Source organism: Bison bison, unplaced genomic scaffold (assembly GCF_000754665.1).
Source record: "Bison bison bison isolate TAMUID 2011002044 unplaced genomic scaffold, Bison_UMD1.0 scf7180017864370, whole genome shotgun sequence".
In the NCBI taxonomy this organism is placed as follows: Eukaryota; Metazoa; Chordata; class Mammalia; order Artiodactyla; family Bovidae; genus Bison; species Bison bison.
Window position 1 is genome coordinate 523,934 of NW_011494942.1, and position 17,019 is coordinate 540,952.

The following is a 17,019-nucleotide window of genomic DNA, read 5'->3' on the forward strand; positions in this document are numbered from 1 at the left end:
GAAAAAGAAATAAAAGGAATCCAAATTGGAAAAGAAGAAGTAAAACTCTCACTATTTGCAGATGACATGATCCTCTACATAGAAAACCCTAAAGACTCCACTAGAAAATTACTAGAAATAATCAATGACTATAGTAAAGTTGCAGGATATAAAATCAACACACAGAAATCCCTTGCATTCCTATATACTAATAATGAGAAAACAGAAAGAGAAATTAAGGAAACAATTCCATTCACCATTGCAACGGAAAGAATAAAATACTTAGGAATATATCTACCTAAAGAAAGTAAAGACCTATATATAGAAAACTATAAAACACTGGTGAAAGAAATCAAAGAGGACACTAATAGATGGAGAAATATACCATGTTCATGGATTGGAAGAACCAATATAGTGAAAATGAGTATACTACCCAAAGCAATTTATAGATTCAATGCAATCCCTATCAAGCTACCAACAGTATTCTTGACAAATAGTTTTTAGACGGGCCATGGTCATGGACCACATTTTGAGCTAGGTAGAGAGTCTTTTTTTGCCTGATGTGCCTAACACATAATTTCCTGAAACCAACTCTTTGGTAATATTACTGGTGGAGATAAATTTTTTTCCATATTTAAGTATAATTCAGTAATGTGTTTACTGATATCACAGTTAACATTCCTTATAGCAAGTCTTGTCCAGGACAGCTGAATATTGACATTGTAATGTAGTCAACTTGAAGGTAGACCGGGAGGGCTTATTTGATCCAGTGAAGCCATTTTTGCAGTTGGAGATATAAGCTGAAAAATCCTTCCTCCTATAAAGTTCAGCTCGATATTTACAGCAGCCAAATTTGCTCAGCAACAGAAAGAAATCCCTTTGGAATGCCTTTGTGAAAATTGCGTACAGAAACGGATTGGCGCATGAATTGACAGGATAAAAGAGAACCAGTAGAACCTTTGAGTTGGTTACTGTAATGAGGGGCACTTTGAAGGCAGCTGAGATGGCAAAGAAAGAGATTGGTGCCATGCAGGTGAAATCGGTGAAGATGAGGACTGCCATTTTCTTAGCAATCTTTGTATCTTTGTTGGTAGCCATCAGCTCTGGATTTTGAACTGCAAAATAAATTTTAATGTAGCAAGCACAAATGATGATGAAGGCCATCACGTTGAGAATCAGGATGGTTAAGATGTAGACCTGTGAGAGAGTGCTTTCCACATCCATGGGGAGGCAAATGCTGACCTTCATGTAATTGCTGACACCCACAAGAGGCAACATGGCAATGAGAGTAGAAAAGAGCCATCCTCCGAGCATGACTGGAATGGCATGTTTCAGTCGCAGCTTTTGGTCCAGTTGAATAGCATAGGTGATGGTGTGCCATCTTTCTAGTGTGATGACTGTGAGGGTGTAGACAGAGAGTTCACTTGCAAACACAGTGAAAAAGCCAGCCACGCTGCACCCACTCCCTGTCTGCCAGTCTATGGCATGGTTGTAATACTGGCCTTTGGTCTGGGCATCGACTGAGGCAATGAGCAGCAGGTAGAGCCCCATGCAGAAGTCTGCAAAGGAGAGGTTGCACATGAGAAAGCGGGGGACTGTCAGTTTGTAACGACTGGTCAGGAGAACAAAGAGGACAGTCACATTTCCCGTGATGGCTAGGATATTAATCAGCCAAATCAGGACTCTAAGGAAGTCGTAGCCCATAATGTCTTCACAGGGATTGAAAGCATCTGGTTCAGGAGCACACTGGAGTGTCTTGGGTAAGCAGAAACCATAGTCATAATCCCAGCCACTCAGTTCAGTCTCAGCAAAGATGGCAGAATAACTGTAAGAAGAATATTGTGACTCAGTGTAAACTTAAGAGATTTTCTATGATTCTGGGTATTGAAAAACATTTAGAAATCGCCCCTAGTGGTTTTTTGTTTTCTTTTTTTTAAGGAGAGCAAACTAAAGGAAACGAAGTCAAAACATCCTCAATCTTATATTTATTTGTTATCTGAGAACTCTGAATTGGCGTAGGAGTTCCTTAAGAAGGGAATGAAAAGCCATTTAGATTTTTTTTTAATATGCAGATTTTACACAGTGATGCAAGGATTTAATGAAGCTGTTTACAGAGCATTCTTTTCTTTGGAAAACAAATTTAGAGACATAATCTATGCTTGCTCAATCTAAAAAAACTTTCTTGACATTTTCTTAGCTATTTATCTCCTTTAGTTGCTAACCAAATTGCTATCAAGCTGTTTGTCTGCAGTAGAACACAAATGGGATTGAAAGGCTCACACTGTTGAAGATTATCAGCTTTGGGAGGACATGCTGAAGTCCTTGGCTAATCAGGCAGCCCAGTTGAGAAATGGAACCAAGGTTAGGTTACTCAGAAGAAATTTTGGAGCAGAGGAAGAACAGAGTCATGAACAATAGAAAGAAATAATTGAAAATAGATAATTCTTAGGATATGAGTCAGATTCAGAGAGTGGACTGACTGAAGAGGGACTGTGTCCCTAGTGAAGGAATGGTTCCACTCTGGCACTCCCTTTCTCCCAACCCCACTGCTACTGCTTGAGTTCAGATTTTCATTCTTTCTAATGGGACAGTTACATTAGTTTTCTTGGCATCCTTCCCCCAATTTTAGCCCTCTTCCTAGTCCATCTGTATATTCCTACTGGAATGGCTTGTCTTACGCACATTACATTAATTCAAACATTTCTTAGTTTCTCATTGGCTATGGGATGAACTCCAGACTCCTTGTGAAGACCTCTGAGTCTCTCCTTGATCTGCATTCTGTCTCCTCTTGTAACCTCATTGCGAAGAAGCTGCGTGTGTGCGCGTGCGCAGGCACACCCAGTCGTGCCTGACTCTTTGCGACCCCATAGACTGTAGCCCACCAAGCTCCTCTGTCCATGAAATTTTCCAGGCAAGAATACTGGAGTGGGTTGCCATTTCCTATTCTAGGGGATTTTCTTAAACCAGGGATAAAACCTGCATGTCTTCTGCCTTCTGCATTGGCAGACCTGTTCTGTACATGTAGCTTACCTGGGAAGCCCTTAAGAAGCCATAGTGCCATACACTTCAGAACATAGGCTCTGGAGCAAGACTGCCTGGGTTCCAGCTTTTACCAGCTTGGAGAGTTATTTAACATTTCTGTTCTTTAATTCTTCATTTGTCAAATAAGGATAGTAATCACACCTCCCCTCACTGTATTGTGCTAAAGGATTAAATGCATTAAAACACGTAAAATTTTTAGGATAATGCCTGATACCTAGTAAGTACTCAGTGACTGTTAGAGATCCTTATAATTATCTCTTGCAAATCCTTTGTGCAACCCTTTGGTCACATGAAAAGACTTGTGGCTTTCAGAACAGGTTTTGCTGTCTTGTCCCTTTGTCTTTGAATGTGTTGTTTTTTCTTCCCCCGTCTCCCTCATTTCTCTGGAGAATTCTTCCTCATCTTCAAAGATAATCGTCTCTATGAAGCCTTTCTTGATTCTACACCTCTAAGGAGTTTATCACCCCTCCTCTAAGCTGCATTTACTATTGTAATTCTCAAACTAACATGGCCATTATGTGATGATACATGGCTTATTTAACAGTATATGAAACTATTCTTTAATAACTATGAAGGCAGGGGACTCCATCTTGTTTATGTCTGAACTCTCAGTGCTTCACACAGTTTTGTCCCAGAGTATTCATTCAATAAATGTCGTGGGATGAATAAACCGGGGTGATGCTGGCTTGGGAAGGGATCGTGAGGCTGCAGGAACAGTGAGCGATACAGGATGATGCGTGTGTGTGCTGTGCATTCATGTCTGACTCTCTGTGACCCCATGGACTGTAGCCCACCAGGCTCCTCTGTCCATGGAATTTTCCAGGCAAGAATACTAGAGTGGGTTTCCATTTCCTTCTCCAGGAGATCTTCCCAAGCCAGGGACTGAACCCACATCTCCTGCCTTGGCAGGCGGATTCTTTACCACCTGGGAAGCCCCATGATGCATGTAGGCTTTACAAATTTTCTCTTTGCCCACAGTCAGCTAACATCATCTTGAAAGGTGGAGAAATGGGCATAATTTTTCTGTCGGGGCCGTTACAAATATATATCTCACCCCAGAGTTTCTCACACATTAAAAGAGCATTTTTCTCTACTCTCAAAACGTAACTTCTCATTTTCTGTAGAAAGGAGTGTGTACCTAATACTGTTACTGGATAAAATGATATATTTGAGCAACACAATTACCTAAGGGAAAGAACATAGATTTCCAAAAAAGGGAAAAGAAATCTATGACCTGGGACACCAAAAAATGTGCTACAGTGTCATAGAAACCAGATTGAGACTGGAAAAGTACTACTGCCACTCACAGGAGACTGCGTAGGAAACTCACTCGTTTTATTATTAAATATACCTAGCATATTTGTTTGTACTCATCCCATGCACATCAGTATAATTACCTAATTTTTAAATCTTTAAAGAGATAATGGTGGCTATCAGAGTGATGAAGGACCTGGGAAAAGCCCTTCATTTTATTGGTAAGGAGACCAAGATTAAAGGAGGTAAGTGCCTTGCCCAGGCCCCTCAGCACTGACCTAGTGGCAACACGAGGTCTTCATATGCATCGTCCAGGGGACTTTCTTCTACTCCACCATCTCTCAGGGTTTTTCAAGGTGTGGCCCTTGGACCACTTCCATCAGAATCACTAGAGTGTTCATTACAACGCAGATTCCTTGGCTTCACTTCAGACCCTGAATCAAACTCTCTAGGGACAGAGCCCAGAAATGTGCATTGTAAGCAAGTTCTCTGGATGATTCCTACAAAATAATCACCTTCATTACATTACATGAGAACTTTCCAACTATTGTTGCCTTGGTTTCCTTTACTACGTTCCCCTTATCAAAATAACTCCAGCTGCTACTAGAAGCACTAATTTAAAGACGTTAACAATTCTGCCATGGTTTCTGAATAAACTTACGTCACTAAGAGATCAAACAGGTTTCCTTTTCCACTCCCCTGGTCCCTCGCTCTTTCTTTTTTTGCCCTACTGGGCATTCGTCTAGGTTTTTCTCCCTGCTGATTTGTCTTCGGACTGAATACCTATCTGCTGCTACTTACATTTGTGCCCTGGGACGACTCCTGAGGGCATCAACATGCTTGTTGGCAAAACCCTGCATGGAGCTGTCTTTAGTACTGAAGGCTGTGCAGAGAGTGTGAATGGACTTGGATGGGCTTAGCAGCATTGAGGCAGAGGAAGGAGCAACAGGAGCACCACTGCTCCAGCAGCAATCAGTAGACAGGAAAAAAGACGGGGGTTTTAGGAGGACAGTGGGGCCAACCACAGCAGTGAGGACACCAAAATATCTTAAGGAGAGCAGATAAGACTCAGTGGCTGGCTGTAGAATTTCTGAACTCCAGACACTCAGGAATAGCAATCTGGTGGGAAGGGAAGGAAGGGGATTTATCACAAGAAATGTTTTCACAGGGAGCACATTCTTTTTACTTAGATTATGTGTTAATTTTTGGTAGTTTTGGGGGATGCTGAAGATTGCTGCTGCTGCTAAGTCGCTTCAGTCATGTCCAACTCTGTGTGACCCCATAGACGGCAGGCCACCAGGTTTCTCCAATGCATGAAAGTGAAAAGTGAAAGTGAAGTCACTCAGTCATGTCTGACTCTTAGCGACCCCATGGACTGCAGCCTACCAGGCTCCCCCGTCTCTGGGATTCTCCAGGCAAGAACACTGGAGTGGGTTGCCATTTCCTTCTCCAATGCATGAAAGTGAAAAGTGAAAGTGAAGTCACTCAGTCATGTCCGACTCTTCGTGACCCCATGGACTGCAGCCTTCCAGGCTCCTCCATCCATGGGATTTTCCAGGCAAGAGTACTGGATTGGAGTGCCATTGCCTTCGCCAATGATGAAGACTAGAGGACTTGCAGTGTTAGCATGGCAGACTCAAGATTGGATGCTTACTTGGGAAGGCGTGGAGTGGTAGGGGCTGATGGTTATTGAGACTGAGCTAAAGTCTCCCCTCCCCCTAAAACACCCCTTGATGGTACCACAGACTATACCCAAAAGTCGTTTCCTACTGATGAAAAAAAACCATATGATTGCAAAAGTGTTATGTGGAAGGTGATAATGGAGAGAGCATTGCGAGAGAAGAGTGGGAAGGCTGAGGAAAGGGAATGCTGGAGGATAGATGGTGTCAGACCTAAATGAAAGGGAAAAAGTATAGAAGAATAGAGACTATAATATAAGGTACCCTAGCTGTCACAGTCTTTAAAAACTCCCTTTACTCTCATGCTTCTGAAAGCCAAATGATGTTTCTATTGTCCCTTACAGTTGAGGAAAAAAGTCTCAGAAAAGATAAGTATTGTCAAGGGAAACCTAATGTTACAGGAACATTAGTGCCAAGAATTCATATCCAAGTCTGAGGAGCTCCAGAGCCCAGGGTCCTTCCATCATACCAGCCTGTGCCTCTATATATCTTGCAGATTGATAGGAAAAAAAGAGAAAAGACAAAAAGATGTAGAAGAGAGAATGGAGATTGGAAGCGTGCCTTAGAAGGGCATCTGGTTTGGTTTTGTAGCCTGAGGGGCATGGAGGGGGGGATGGGAGTGGAAGGGAAGTAATAACACTCGCAAATCACAGCAAATGTGGCATCGGGACACTTTTGAGGCACGCACCTTTACCGCTGCACCAAAGTGTCATGCCTTTGGGTTAAATTTCCCCCCAAAGAACCAGCATATTAAGTTATAATTTATAGCCTTTTCTATTTTAATGTGCCTTGACCTATTGAGCCTCATTCTTGTATCAGTGGGCTTCCCTGGTGGCTCAGATGGTAAAGTGTCTGCCTGTAATGCGGGAGACCTGGGTTCGATCCCTGGGTTGGGAAGATCCCCTGGAGAAGGAAATGGCAACCCACCCTGGTACTCTTGCCTGGAAAATTCCATGGATGGAGGAGAGAGCCAGACATGACCGAACAACTTCACTGGTTCCTTTACAATTGAAGGTATATGAAATGCCAAGGCAGTAGGAAAATGTTTTTTTTTTTTTTAAAATCAGGGGCTTCCCTGATGGCTCCGTGGTTAAGAACCTGCCTGCCAATGCAGGGCACACAGGTTTGATCCCTTTCTGGGAAGATCCCACATGCCGCAGAGGAACTAAGCCCGTGTGCCACAACTACTGAGCCTGTGCTCTAGAGCCTGGAGGCCGCAACTGCTGAGCCCATGCGCCATAACTGCTGAAGCTGGTGCATCTGAGAGCCCATGCCCTGCAACAAGAGAAGCCACCACAGTGAGAAACCTGCCCACTATGAGAAGGGTAGGCCCCGTTCATCACAACCAGAGAAAGCCCGAGCAGCAACGGAGACCCAGTACAGCCCCAAATAAATAAATCTTTTAAAAGATATCAGTCAGTAGAATAGAAATGCAGCTCCCATCCAATATGTGTCAGTGATAGTGTTAGGTCTAAATAATTTTAAGCTCTAGAGCATAATGATCAAGGTTGCCTAAGTCTCTCCGAAGGGGAGTGGCTGCTTCTAGAAGCTGTCTACAATCAGTTAATCTTTGTGGAATGCTGACCACATGACTAGTGAAAAATCCTTACAAGTGAGGCTATCATTAAACAAGTCCTTAGTGACATCAGAATACCTGCAAAGAAAATTTTAATTTTGGAAAAGAATTTAATATGACTGTAAAATGAATATGTAGGTATGTTTTTACAAGTATTTTTGTAAACAGTTGAAGAGATAATTGATCACCTGGACTGCCTTGTAAAACACACACACACACACACACACACACACACACACACCCCCCATTTTAAAGCTATTAAAATATGCTCTGCAAACATGGCCCCAACCAAGACTTTTATGAAAAGAAAATCGTTGGCACTGATAACGCTAAGGTGCCCACAGAATGAGACATGGCTCCCCGAGTTTCCTTCCATGCAAATACTTACAGTGTTTCATTATTTGGTCTCCTTGCTGTGCTTTCACATTGTTTAGAAAAGTTTTTAAAAATGGAAAATGAAAAATTCTGCCTGAAAGAGGTAAAAAAAAACAAACAAAAAAACCAGTTGAGCTTTTGGTCTTTAAGCCTGCTCATGTCTGTTTATGCTTTGTTCTTCCAAATTCTTTCCCTATTACACCTGCGTTGTGTTCTGTACCATTGTCCTAACTGAAACACTTCCAGGGGAGAGAGTGAAGGCTTCCGAGTTGTCATTAGAGTGCTTCCAGCTTAGATAAAATGCTTCTGAATGCTAAGTGTTTTGTGTGGGCTCTAGAGATGAAAAAACTTAAATTTGTCTCATTGAATCCTGGATTTTTCAGTGCTCATTAAAAGATAACTTTGTGGCATATTAAGGTTTTCTACGCACCACTCTCCTCCCCACATCGGCCTTGATGAACAAATAACCATTCAGAGTTCATGGCTTTGAATTATAACTGGGAATCTCTCTTGTAAAGATTTGAAGATTCTGGACCTGGCTTTAAAATGATGTGAATTTTCAGCCTTTTTGGCTTATGTGCAGAAATATAATGTGGTTGCTCCCTATTCCTCCATCTTTCCCTCTAAGAACTTTAGCCTGTGGAAAGGGGTAAATGTCAAGAAATTAAAAGAAGGCTATACTTGTATTCCTAAGATGAAACCGTGGTGAAGCACAAAGGAAAACTGGATGGAGAAACAGAGAGAAGAAGAGCAGGCTGTGCGAATTCCAGCCTTTCCTGAAGAGGAAAGAGGAATGTAATTCAAGATGGATATTTCTATTTATTATTCTTCTCCAACATTAACAGGGCTTCTCAGGTGGCGCTAGTGGTAAAGAACCCTCCTGCCAATTTGATCCCTGGGTTGGGAAGATCCCCTAGAGGAGAGCATGGTAACCCACTTCAGTACTCTTGCCTGGAAAATGCCATGGACAGAGGAGCCTACAATTGCAGCCTACAGGTGGGCCATAATCCACAGGCTGACACAGTTGGACAGGACTGAAGCGACTTAGCACGTTAGCGATATTACTGAGGCAATCCCTTGTAGGAATGACTTTGTGTAAAAGCAGGATGGTGGGGAATACATAAGGACTGTTTGACCTACTGGACTCACTTTCAGAAGTTACTCAGCTGATTATTTCGCCTTTGCGAGAAAGCGGGAGTGAGAAAGAGAGATTGTGTGTGTGTTTGATGCTGACTCTGCATCTGATACTTAGAGATGCTCCACATGAACCAATCTGCAATTAACAGGAAATGTGGTTGTTCTTGGCCTTCAGCTCTGTCTACTCTCTCTCTTTTGGAATTTTAATCAGAGACACCAAGGAGAGTTTGGGGGCCATCTGCCTGGGCAGCTGTGTGGGTTATCCAGGCTCCGCAGCTGCAGGGCAGAGGGCTGACCCAGAGTTTGCACAAACATCCACTGGCCCAGCTTCACGCTCTCCATCCTCACTAGCATCCAAGGTTTCTGACTTCAGGGATAGAGAGGGGGTCAGCTGAAACTTGTCATCCTAATCAAGACAACTGCTGTGTGACTGCATTACCCTCTCACTTGGTGCTGGCCCACAGCTGTGTAATGCTCCCCCCACCCCCCCGCCACTGCTTTTATTTTAACTCATAGGTGGTAGTCTCTTCTTTCATCTGCTGGAATAAAACACCCCTGAACTAAAGCTTTAACATGTCAATGACTTCAGAAGGGATGCAGCCTCCTTTCCCACAAAAGTGGAAATGTCCGGAATCAGCTTTATCCCAAGCCAGCATCTGTGCTGTGTGGTGTCCCCGTCGTTCTCTCACCAGCTTTGCTCACTCACAGCCCAGAGCGCTGCTTTACAGAAGCAAATCTGAGTGATTCTGTTCTGAGTTCTCCAGTGGCTCCTCATCCTCTCAGCGACTTGGCCTTACACTCATCATAGCTCACCTCTCCCTGGTCTCCTCTGCTCACTCATCCTCCTCTCTGTAACCATAAGCTGTCTTGTTCTGGTTTTTCTGAATGACTTTCATTCCATGGTCTCTTGCCTTTGTGCCTTCACAAAAGCTCTTCCATCTTCTTGGCATGCTTTCTGTCACACCTGTCTAGCTAATTGCTACCTGTTCTTCAGAGCTCAGCAGAAGTCACTTCCTGGGGAAGTCTTCCATAAGCCCTGTTGCCATTTAGAAATTCTCCCTCTGTTCTCGCAGAGTCCTGTGTTCTGTTCTCAGCTGTATCATAACAATTGCTGGACTGCATCTAAGTATTGGCTGTCTTTTGTGTTGTCCTCAAATAGCTGCTTATGGCTCTGATGGTTGGGATGAGCTCTTACTCATCTTTGTAGCTTCAGATTTTTGCACAGTGTTTTTCTGGAACACGGTGAATACTCAGATAATGTTCTCTGAAGCTCAGTTAGTGGCACACAGCTTTCTGGGCACAGCGAATGGCCTGTCTTCTTAGTTACCCTGAAAACTTCAGGTAGCTCCATACCTCCCTATCTATTCGAGGTATGAAGTGGGTGTACGAAGATAACGTGCTGGTTGATTAATTGTAAATAGGTTGATCCCCAAAACAGTTGCCTCCTGGTGACACTCTCTTAATGCCTCATCTAATTAATTCTTTGAGAATCTTCTTAGGCTGTATAATATTCTTTTAGGGCAATGTTTTTCCAGCTGTGAGTTGTGACCCATTAGTGGGTCATGAAAGCAATAAGGTGAATCAAGACTAGCATTGAAAGCAAACAAACATGAAATAAAATAGACAAGAGAACATAGTGTATGCTGGATAACCAGCATAACCGACAAGGACTTCCTGTATAGCACATGGAACTCTGCTCAGTGTTAGGTAGCAGCCCGAATGGGAGGGGTTTTGGGGGAGAATGGATACACGGATACGTGTGGCTGAGTCCCTTCACTGTTCACCTGCAACTATCACAGCGTTGTTTGTCAATCAGCTATATCCCAATATAGAACAAAGAGTTAAAAAAAATAAAATTATGCAAAAGGAAGAAAAAAAGAATAACAGTGTCTCACATGTGAAACAGTTAAGTAGTGCTCTGTTTTATTTCAGTTACATGTGTCGTGTTTACTGGTTGCAATGTAAAAAAAAGTACTTCTTTGTATGCATTACAGTGGGAAAAAAATCTGGAAGAGAGCGCTTTAAGGAAAGAATAAAATCCTTCACACCCTGCCATTCCGTTCCGGACTGAAGTGAATTAATTGAATCAGTAAGACCACCCCACCTCCCTGAAGCCAGCACTGGTCACAAACCCCCAAACCAGCCAGGAGCTTCTGCCTTTTCCATTCTCATACCAAGCTAATCCTTAGGGAGCTAGGATTCTGTTCTATAATAGAAGATAGTCTTCTGCCGGGAGAGAAATAGCTTTTTTAAAAAAAGCAGTGAAAACCTTCTGTAGTGTTCTGTGTATTTTTTTTAACTAAAGATTAAGACATTAGGTAAAATTGACCTTATTGAGCCTACTTCCCCCACTTCTTTAGAAATGATGCTCTTTGATAAGGATTAGAGCTACTTGATCTTTGAGGTACCAGTTTTGTACTTCATTTTGCAACTGTAGTTATAGCCTGATTTAAGGCTCTAATTGAATTAGCTCAGAATAAGTGACCAGGGTCTTTTCGCTGCAGGGTGAATCGACTCTTTGGAGTCAGTTTTCAGGAGGCACAGGACAGTTCGTTTTCTTCTTGTCTGTCTGAGAGTGACCCCATGACCACGGGTGACTGTGGAGCTGGTTTAGACGGCAGGCAGTAAAAGGGCAGGATGCTGCTGACCAGCTGACTATTTTCAGATCTGAGTTTCTGCCACGCTTGGCAGGCTCTACCTTTTGTTTTTTTTACTTACTCGTTTGTTGGCAAGTTTCTAAAAGCACAGCAGTGGCTGGGGTAAGTCAGTGTGGCATCCAGGAGGTTGGTAAATTTTTCTCTTGATGGCAGTTTTTTCAGAGAATAGGATGATGTGGCAATTAGTGTCTGAATGGACTCTAGCCCATAGCTAGGCAGGGCCTGCAGTTTAGTGGAAGAAATATCCCTGAAAAGTAAAAAAAAAGAGAAAGGCTTACTTATTTATTTAATATACTTGATTCATAGAATGAAACTTTGTCTCAACAATAGCATCATTCTAGGTTCTGAGGCATTTTTTCTCCATCTTGCTTTCTCCCTGATTCTCTGTTTCAGTTACTCTCATTAAGATCTGAATTCAAAAAAGCTACGTTGTGTTTTCCCTCATATTGACCCCACTATCCATTCATTAGGATTTCCTTTCTCCCTTCTCCTGCTTCCTTTCTCCCTCCCTTTCCTTCCCTCCACTTAGCTGAAGTAAAATAACCACTTGCTTTATGATAGAGCAGGCATATGCAGTGACACCAGCTTTGTGCTCTAGCCCAGGGGGAAGTATTTAGGGCTTCAGATGCCTCTCTCTTTGTGGATCAAGCTCCACAGAGTAGGTTTTCATGACGCACAGGCTGCTTATGCTATTAAGAGCCACTGTGCGGCATTAGCCATCATCTACCTTCTCTAAAGGCAAACTGGATTCATCAGTCCAAAGCAAGCGAATACTCATGCAAGCAGAATTGTGTGGAAAGCTCAGGGTTTTTCAAACAAGGTCCTGAACCCCTTAGCTTTTCTAAACCTGAGGCAATGTGCAAGAAACCTCCAAACAAATTAAATGTGAGAAGGAAGAATAAGTGGGCATTTAAAAATTCTTCCTGTCTTCCTGCTGATACACTATGAAGATTTTCAGGCAGCACCACCCCCTTCAGCACCCTGACCCAGTACTTAGTGCCCAGCGCATGGGATGGGATCAGTGGGTGATCGATGGACAGATGAACTTGACACCATGGAGTGATGACCAGGGTTGGTCCTTGGTGGAGTAATCAGGGTGGCAGAATTTGCCTCGGGGATGGCAGACTCTTACTGCTTTTCTGCCCTTATTGATTTAGGTAACCAGTGTTCTCATTCCGTTTTACAGAGTATTTCTGTTAGATGTATTAGGAATTGAGTACCTGATTCTTTACAGGACTGGTGAATTTTTTTGTTTTTATTATTTTGGAGTGGAAGTAATATGTTTTAAGTTAGGATTCTATAAATGTCAAGGTCTCATTACAAAGGAGTAAATCTCTGATGACAGATTTTCCGTTTCACTGAGTGACTTATGGGGGAAATATTTTGGGGGTATGGATGGGAGGGATGCTTATAAACCCTAAGGGCATAATGCGGATAATCATTTGGGTAGTAAAGAGACCTAGGCCTGGTTCCACTGTTCTGAAAAAGTCAAAGTAAATGCCCACAGGGCTCACAGTCACTTCCAAGCAGGCGGGCTGAGCAGCTTTTCAAGGGAAAAACTGTCACGCTGAGTGTCTTACAACCATGCTCACTCATTCTTATACCTGACCAAAGGCAACTCTCCTAGCTGTTCATTGCCCAAGTAGGTGGCCAGTTTGCTGTAAGAACTCTGCCTGTAGGGTGTGCTAGCCCGGAGTACTTTGAATACAAGACATGTAGACAGGAACCCCTATGGTAGGATGGCAGAAGCTGAGAGACAGCAGAGAAAGCAATGAGCAGGAGCCATGAGGAAGTGGAAGCCATGAGGAAGCAGAAATCATGAGGCTGAGTGGAGAACAGAGAAGTAGGACTGATGATGCCAGAAGTTAGGGAGTGGAGAAAGTCAGGAGTTTTGGTGGCGGGAGTTAGGATGTCAAGAGACTCAGGGTAATAGGAAAGAAGTAGAGTCAGACTGATAACAGGAGTTGATAGTGGTGGGAGCTAGGAACCAAAGGAAGTCAGGAGTTGATAGGAAAGAGGAGTTAGGGAGGAGTCAGGAGTTGAGAGTGGCAGGGGCTAAGAAGTAGAGTTTGGGGCTTATAATGGGGGAATATAGAAAAGTAGACAAGATCATGAGTAGATACTGGCAGGAGCTGGGGTATAAAGAGTAACTGGGTCAGTTCATTCCTTCCTCTCATCAAAACCTTAGCGCCTCCTCACCTCACTCAAAGAGTAGCCATAGGCCCCTGACCTGGCTCTCGCCACCTCTCTGCCCTGCTCTGGGCCCTTCCCCTTGGCTCACTTGGCCACACTGTTCTCTTCTTTGTCCTTCCAACACGTGCAGATCCTGTCCAGTTCCCTCCAACTGGAATGCTCTTCCTGCTGATGCCCACACAGCTTTGCTCCCTCCTTTCTTTCAGGTATTTGCTTAAATATCACTTTTTCAGGACAGTCTTCCCTGACCATCCTCCTGAAAATACTAACTGCCCGTCCTGAGAACTCTCTTTGCCCAGCCAGCTAAGTTTCTCCACTCCACGACCATCTGGTGTAGTACATATTTTCTTTACTCATTTGATCCTTGTCCATCTTCCCCACTCTATGAAGGCAGAGACATTTGTCTTTTCTTACTCACTGCCGTTTCCCTGATGCCTAATTCAGTGCCTGGCACATGGTATGGACATACAGTTATTGGAAAAATCAATGAATGAATGAATAAACAGATGAACTGTACTACACTGCTCACTGTCTTTCTAGTACTTTTCTCATTTTTAATAATTATATTTATTTATTTTAAGTTGATTGATGATTGCTTTATAATATTGGTTTGATTCTGTCATACATCAACATGAATTAACCATAGATATACCTATGTCCCCTCCCTCTTGAAACTCCTACCCACCTCCCACCCTTTCCCACTCCTCTAGTTTAATACAGAACCCCAGTTTGAGTTCCCTGAGTCATACAGCAAATTTCCATTGGCTCTCTATTTTACCTATGTTAGTGTATGTGCTTCCATTCTACTCTCTCCATTCATCTTAATACTTTTCTCATTTTAAAGTCATGTGCCTGTTTATCACTTTGCCTGTTCATCATTCTTTCCCCTCCATAGTGTAATGTTTTTTTATAGGGCATCAACCAGAGCCCACCACTGTCTCTGCAGCGTGGTGCCTGGTAAACAGGATGTGTTCAAGCCATGCTTGAAGGCATTAGTGATGGGGTGCCAGAGTAGGAAGTAGTGGGCCGGCACCTCTGCGGAGAGGTGAGGCGGCCTCTGCTGTGAGAGCTGCGGCGTGTTTGGAGCCCTCTTGCATTTCTCCCTGAAGTCTGGCTGCAACTGCAATTGTTTTCTATAGGATGTTTCTGGCTTCCCAAGGCGTTGTCGGGAGACTACTGGTTCAATCTCCTGTTCGTCTTGATGTTCCCATGTGTCCTTATGTTCAATGCCCATTAACTGAGGGAACTTCGCTCTGCTCCTTGCATCCTCAGAGAGCCTGACACAACAGCAGCTCACTCAACCTTAATTCTCACGAGGGAATACCAGGGAACACCGGACCCCCTCTGCCAGCACGTGAAAAGGCCCGCCATATTTGATGCTGATTGAACTGTGTCTCACCCAAATTCATATGTTGAAGTCCTAACTCTCAGTACCTCAGAATGTGACCTTAATTGCAATAGGATCTTTCCAGAGGTAATCAGGTTACAATGAGATCATGAGGATGGGGCCTAATCCAATATGACTGGTATCTCTATACAAAGGGGGAAATTTGGAGACAGAGAAACACATCGAATACTCTGTGAAGACTGGAGTTCTACTGTCACAACCAAAGGGAGCTACCAGGAGCCAGGAGAGGTCTGGCATAAGTCCTTCCCTCGCAGCCCGCAGGAGAAAGCCGGCTTGCTGACAGCCTCGTTTCAGACTTGAGCCTCTAGAACTGCAGACAGCACAGTTCTGTTGTTTCAGTCCCTAGTGGGTGGTGCTTTGTTAGGGTAGTCCTTTCCCATGCAGAGACTGGTTCCCCTGCAAACCCAGCTGGGGATGATGTGACTAGACACCCTGAGCAGGCCTGTTGGGGTGCACCGGGCAAGGAGGGGAGGCGGCACCAGTGTACTCACAAAATGCTAGGCCCCGTGGCCCCCCGGAAGGCATCGTTGTGCATCTTCTCCAGGCGTGCATTTTCCTTCAGCTCCCTGTGGGGAAGGACAGAGCCCTTAGTGGGTTTTTCAGCTCGTATGTGAACAGTCAAAGCTGTGCACATGCACGTTCGGGCCAGCCCATGTATGTGGTGCTCGGGGGTGGAGGCGACAAGGAGGGGCTGTGGGTAAAATGCAAAAACGGCATTCTTGTCTTTGGCACAACTGTGAAATCTTGGGTGTTTGACTCTGCCCTTTCCCTGCAGTTTCCCCCTCTCTCAGTGGAACCCTTTGTCCTACCACTGAAAGCACTCCCACTGCTGCCCTGGAGCCGTGCACGTTTACTCCAGGCAGCTGGGCAGGGCAGAAATGCTGCTCCAGCGTTCAAGGCTGAAGGGTGCGGGTGCAGCGCGCTCTGTACCAGGCTCGCAGCCATCGTGACCTTGCAGAGCTCAGTGTCTATTAATAGTAATATACTGAAGTTTGCAAATCTTAAAAGCAGCGTCCGTTCAAAGCTACCCCCTTTCATCGTGTTAATTGGACTCTTTTTCTTGCAGCTGTGTATTTCTCCTTGGGCCTCCCAGGTGGCGCTAGTGGTCAAGAACCTGGCTGCCAATGCAGGAGCCATAAGCGACTGGGGTTCGATCCCTGGGTCGGGAAGATCCCCTGGACAAGGGCATGGCAACCCACTCCAGTATTCTTGCCTGGAGAATCCCATGGACAGAGGAGCCTGGTGGGCTACAGTCCATAGTGTCACACAGAGTCAGACATGACTGAAGTGACTGAGCATACATGCATGTACATTTTTTTGGTGGGTGACAAAGGGGAAGAAGAACAGTCTGTATAGAAAATTGCCTCCTACACCAGTCTCAGCTATGTGTCTGATCATCACTAGGTATGTGTGTTGTAGGAAAAAAAGGGTTGAAGGCCACTACTCTTAAGGAACCCAAAAGCTGCAATGGGAGTAGCCACCTGAGGGCTTCTGGTTCCTTTTAGGGCTCCCCTGGTAGCTCAGATGGTAAAGAATCTGCCTGTAATGCAGGAGACTGGAGTTCAATCCCTGGGTCAAGGAAGATCCCCTGGAGAACAGCTACCCACTCCAGTATTCTTGCCTGCAGAATTCCACAGCTTAGAGTAAACTTCTCAGGACCAGCTTGGCCTGGCCACACTGAGCAGCTCCCATCTGGGCCCTGACGGTGCTGTCTCCAAG

General features: G+C 44.2%; 1 protein-coding gene across 1 annotated transcript in view; it reads right to left on the reverse strand.

Annotated features, from left to right (window-relative positions):
• Window positions 1-491: 491 nt before the first annotated feature.
• Window positions 492-17,019, reverse strand: part of LHCGR (luteinizing hormone/choriogonadotropin receptor) — a gene marked incomplete at its 5' end in the record, with an annotated part of 61,882 nt that continues 45,354 nt past the window's right edge. The window contains 4 exons of the mRNA XM_010856037.1: window positions 492-1,804; window positions 7,919-7,999; window positions 11,761-11,946; window positions 15,792-15,866. Coding sequence (XP_010854339.1) covers window positions 652-1,804; window positions 7,919-7,999; window positions 11,761-11,946; window positions 15,792-15,866 — 1,495 coding nt within the window. The remainder of the gene's footprint in view (window positions 1,805-7,918; window positions 8,000-11,760; window positions 11,947-15,791; window positions 15,867-17,019) is intronic.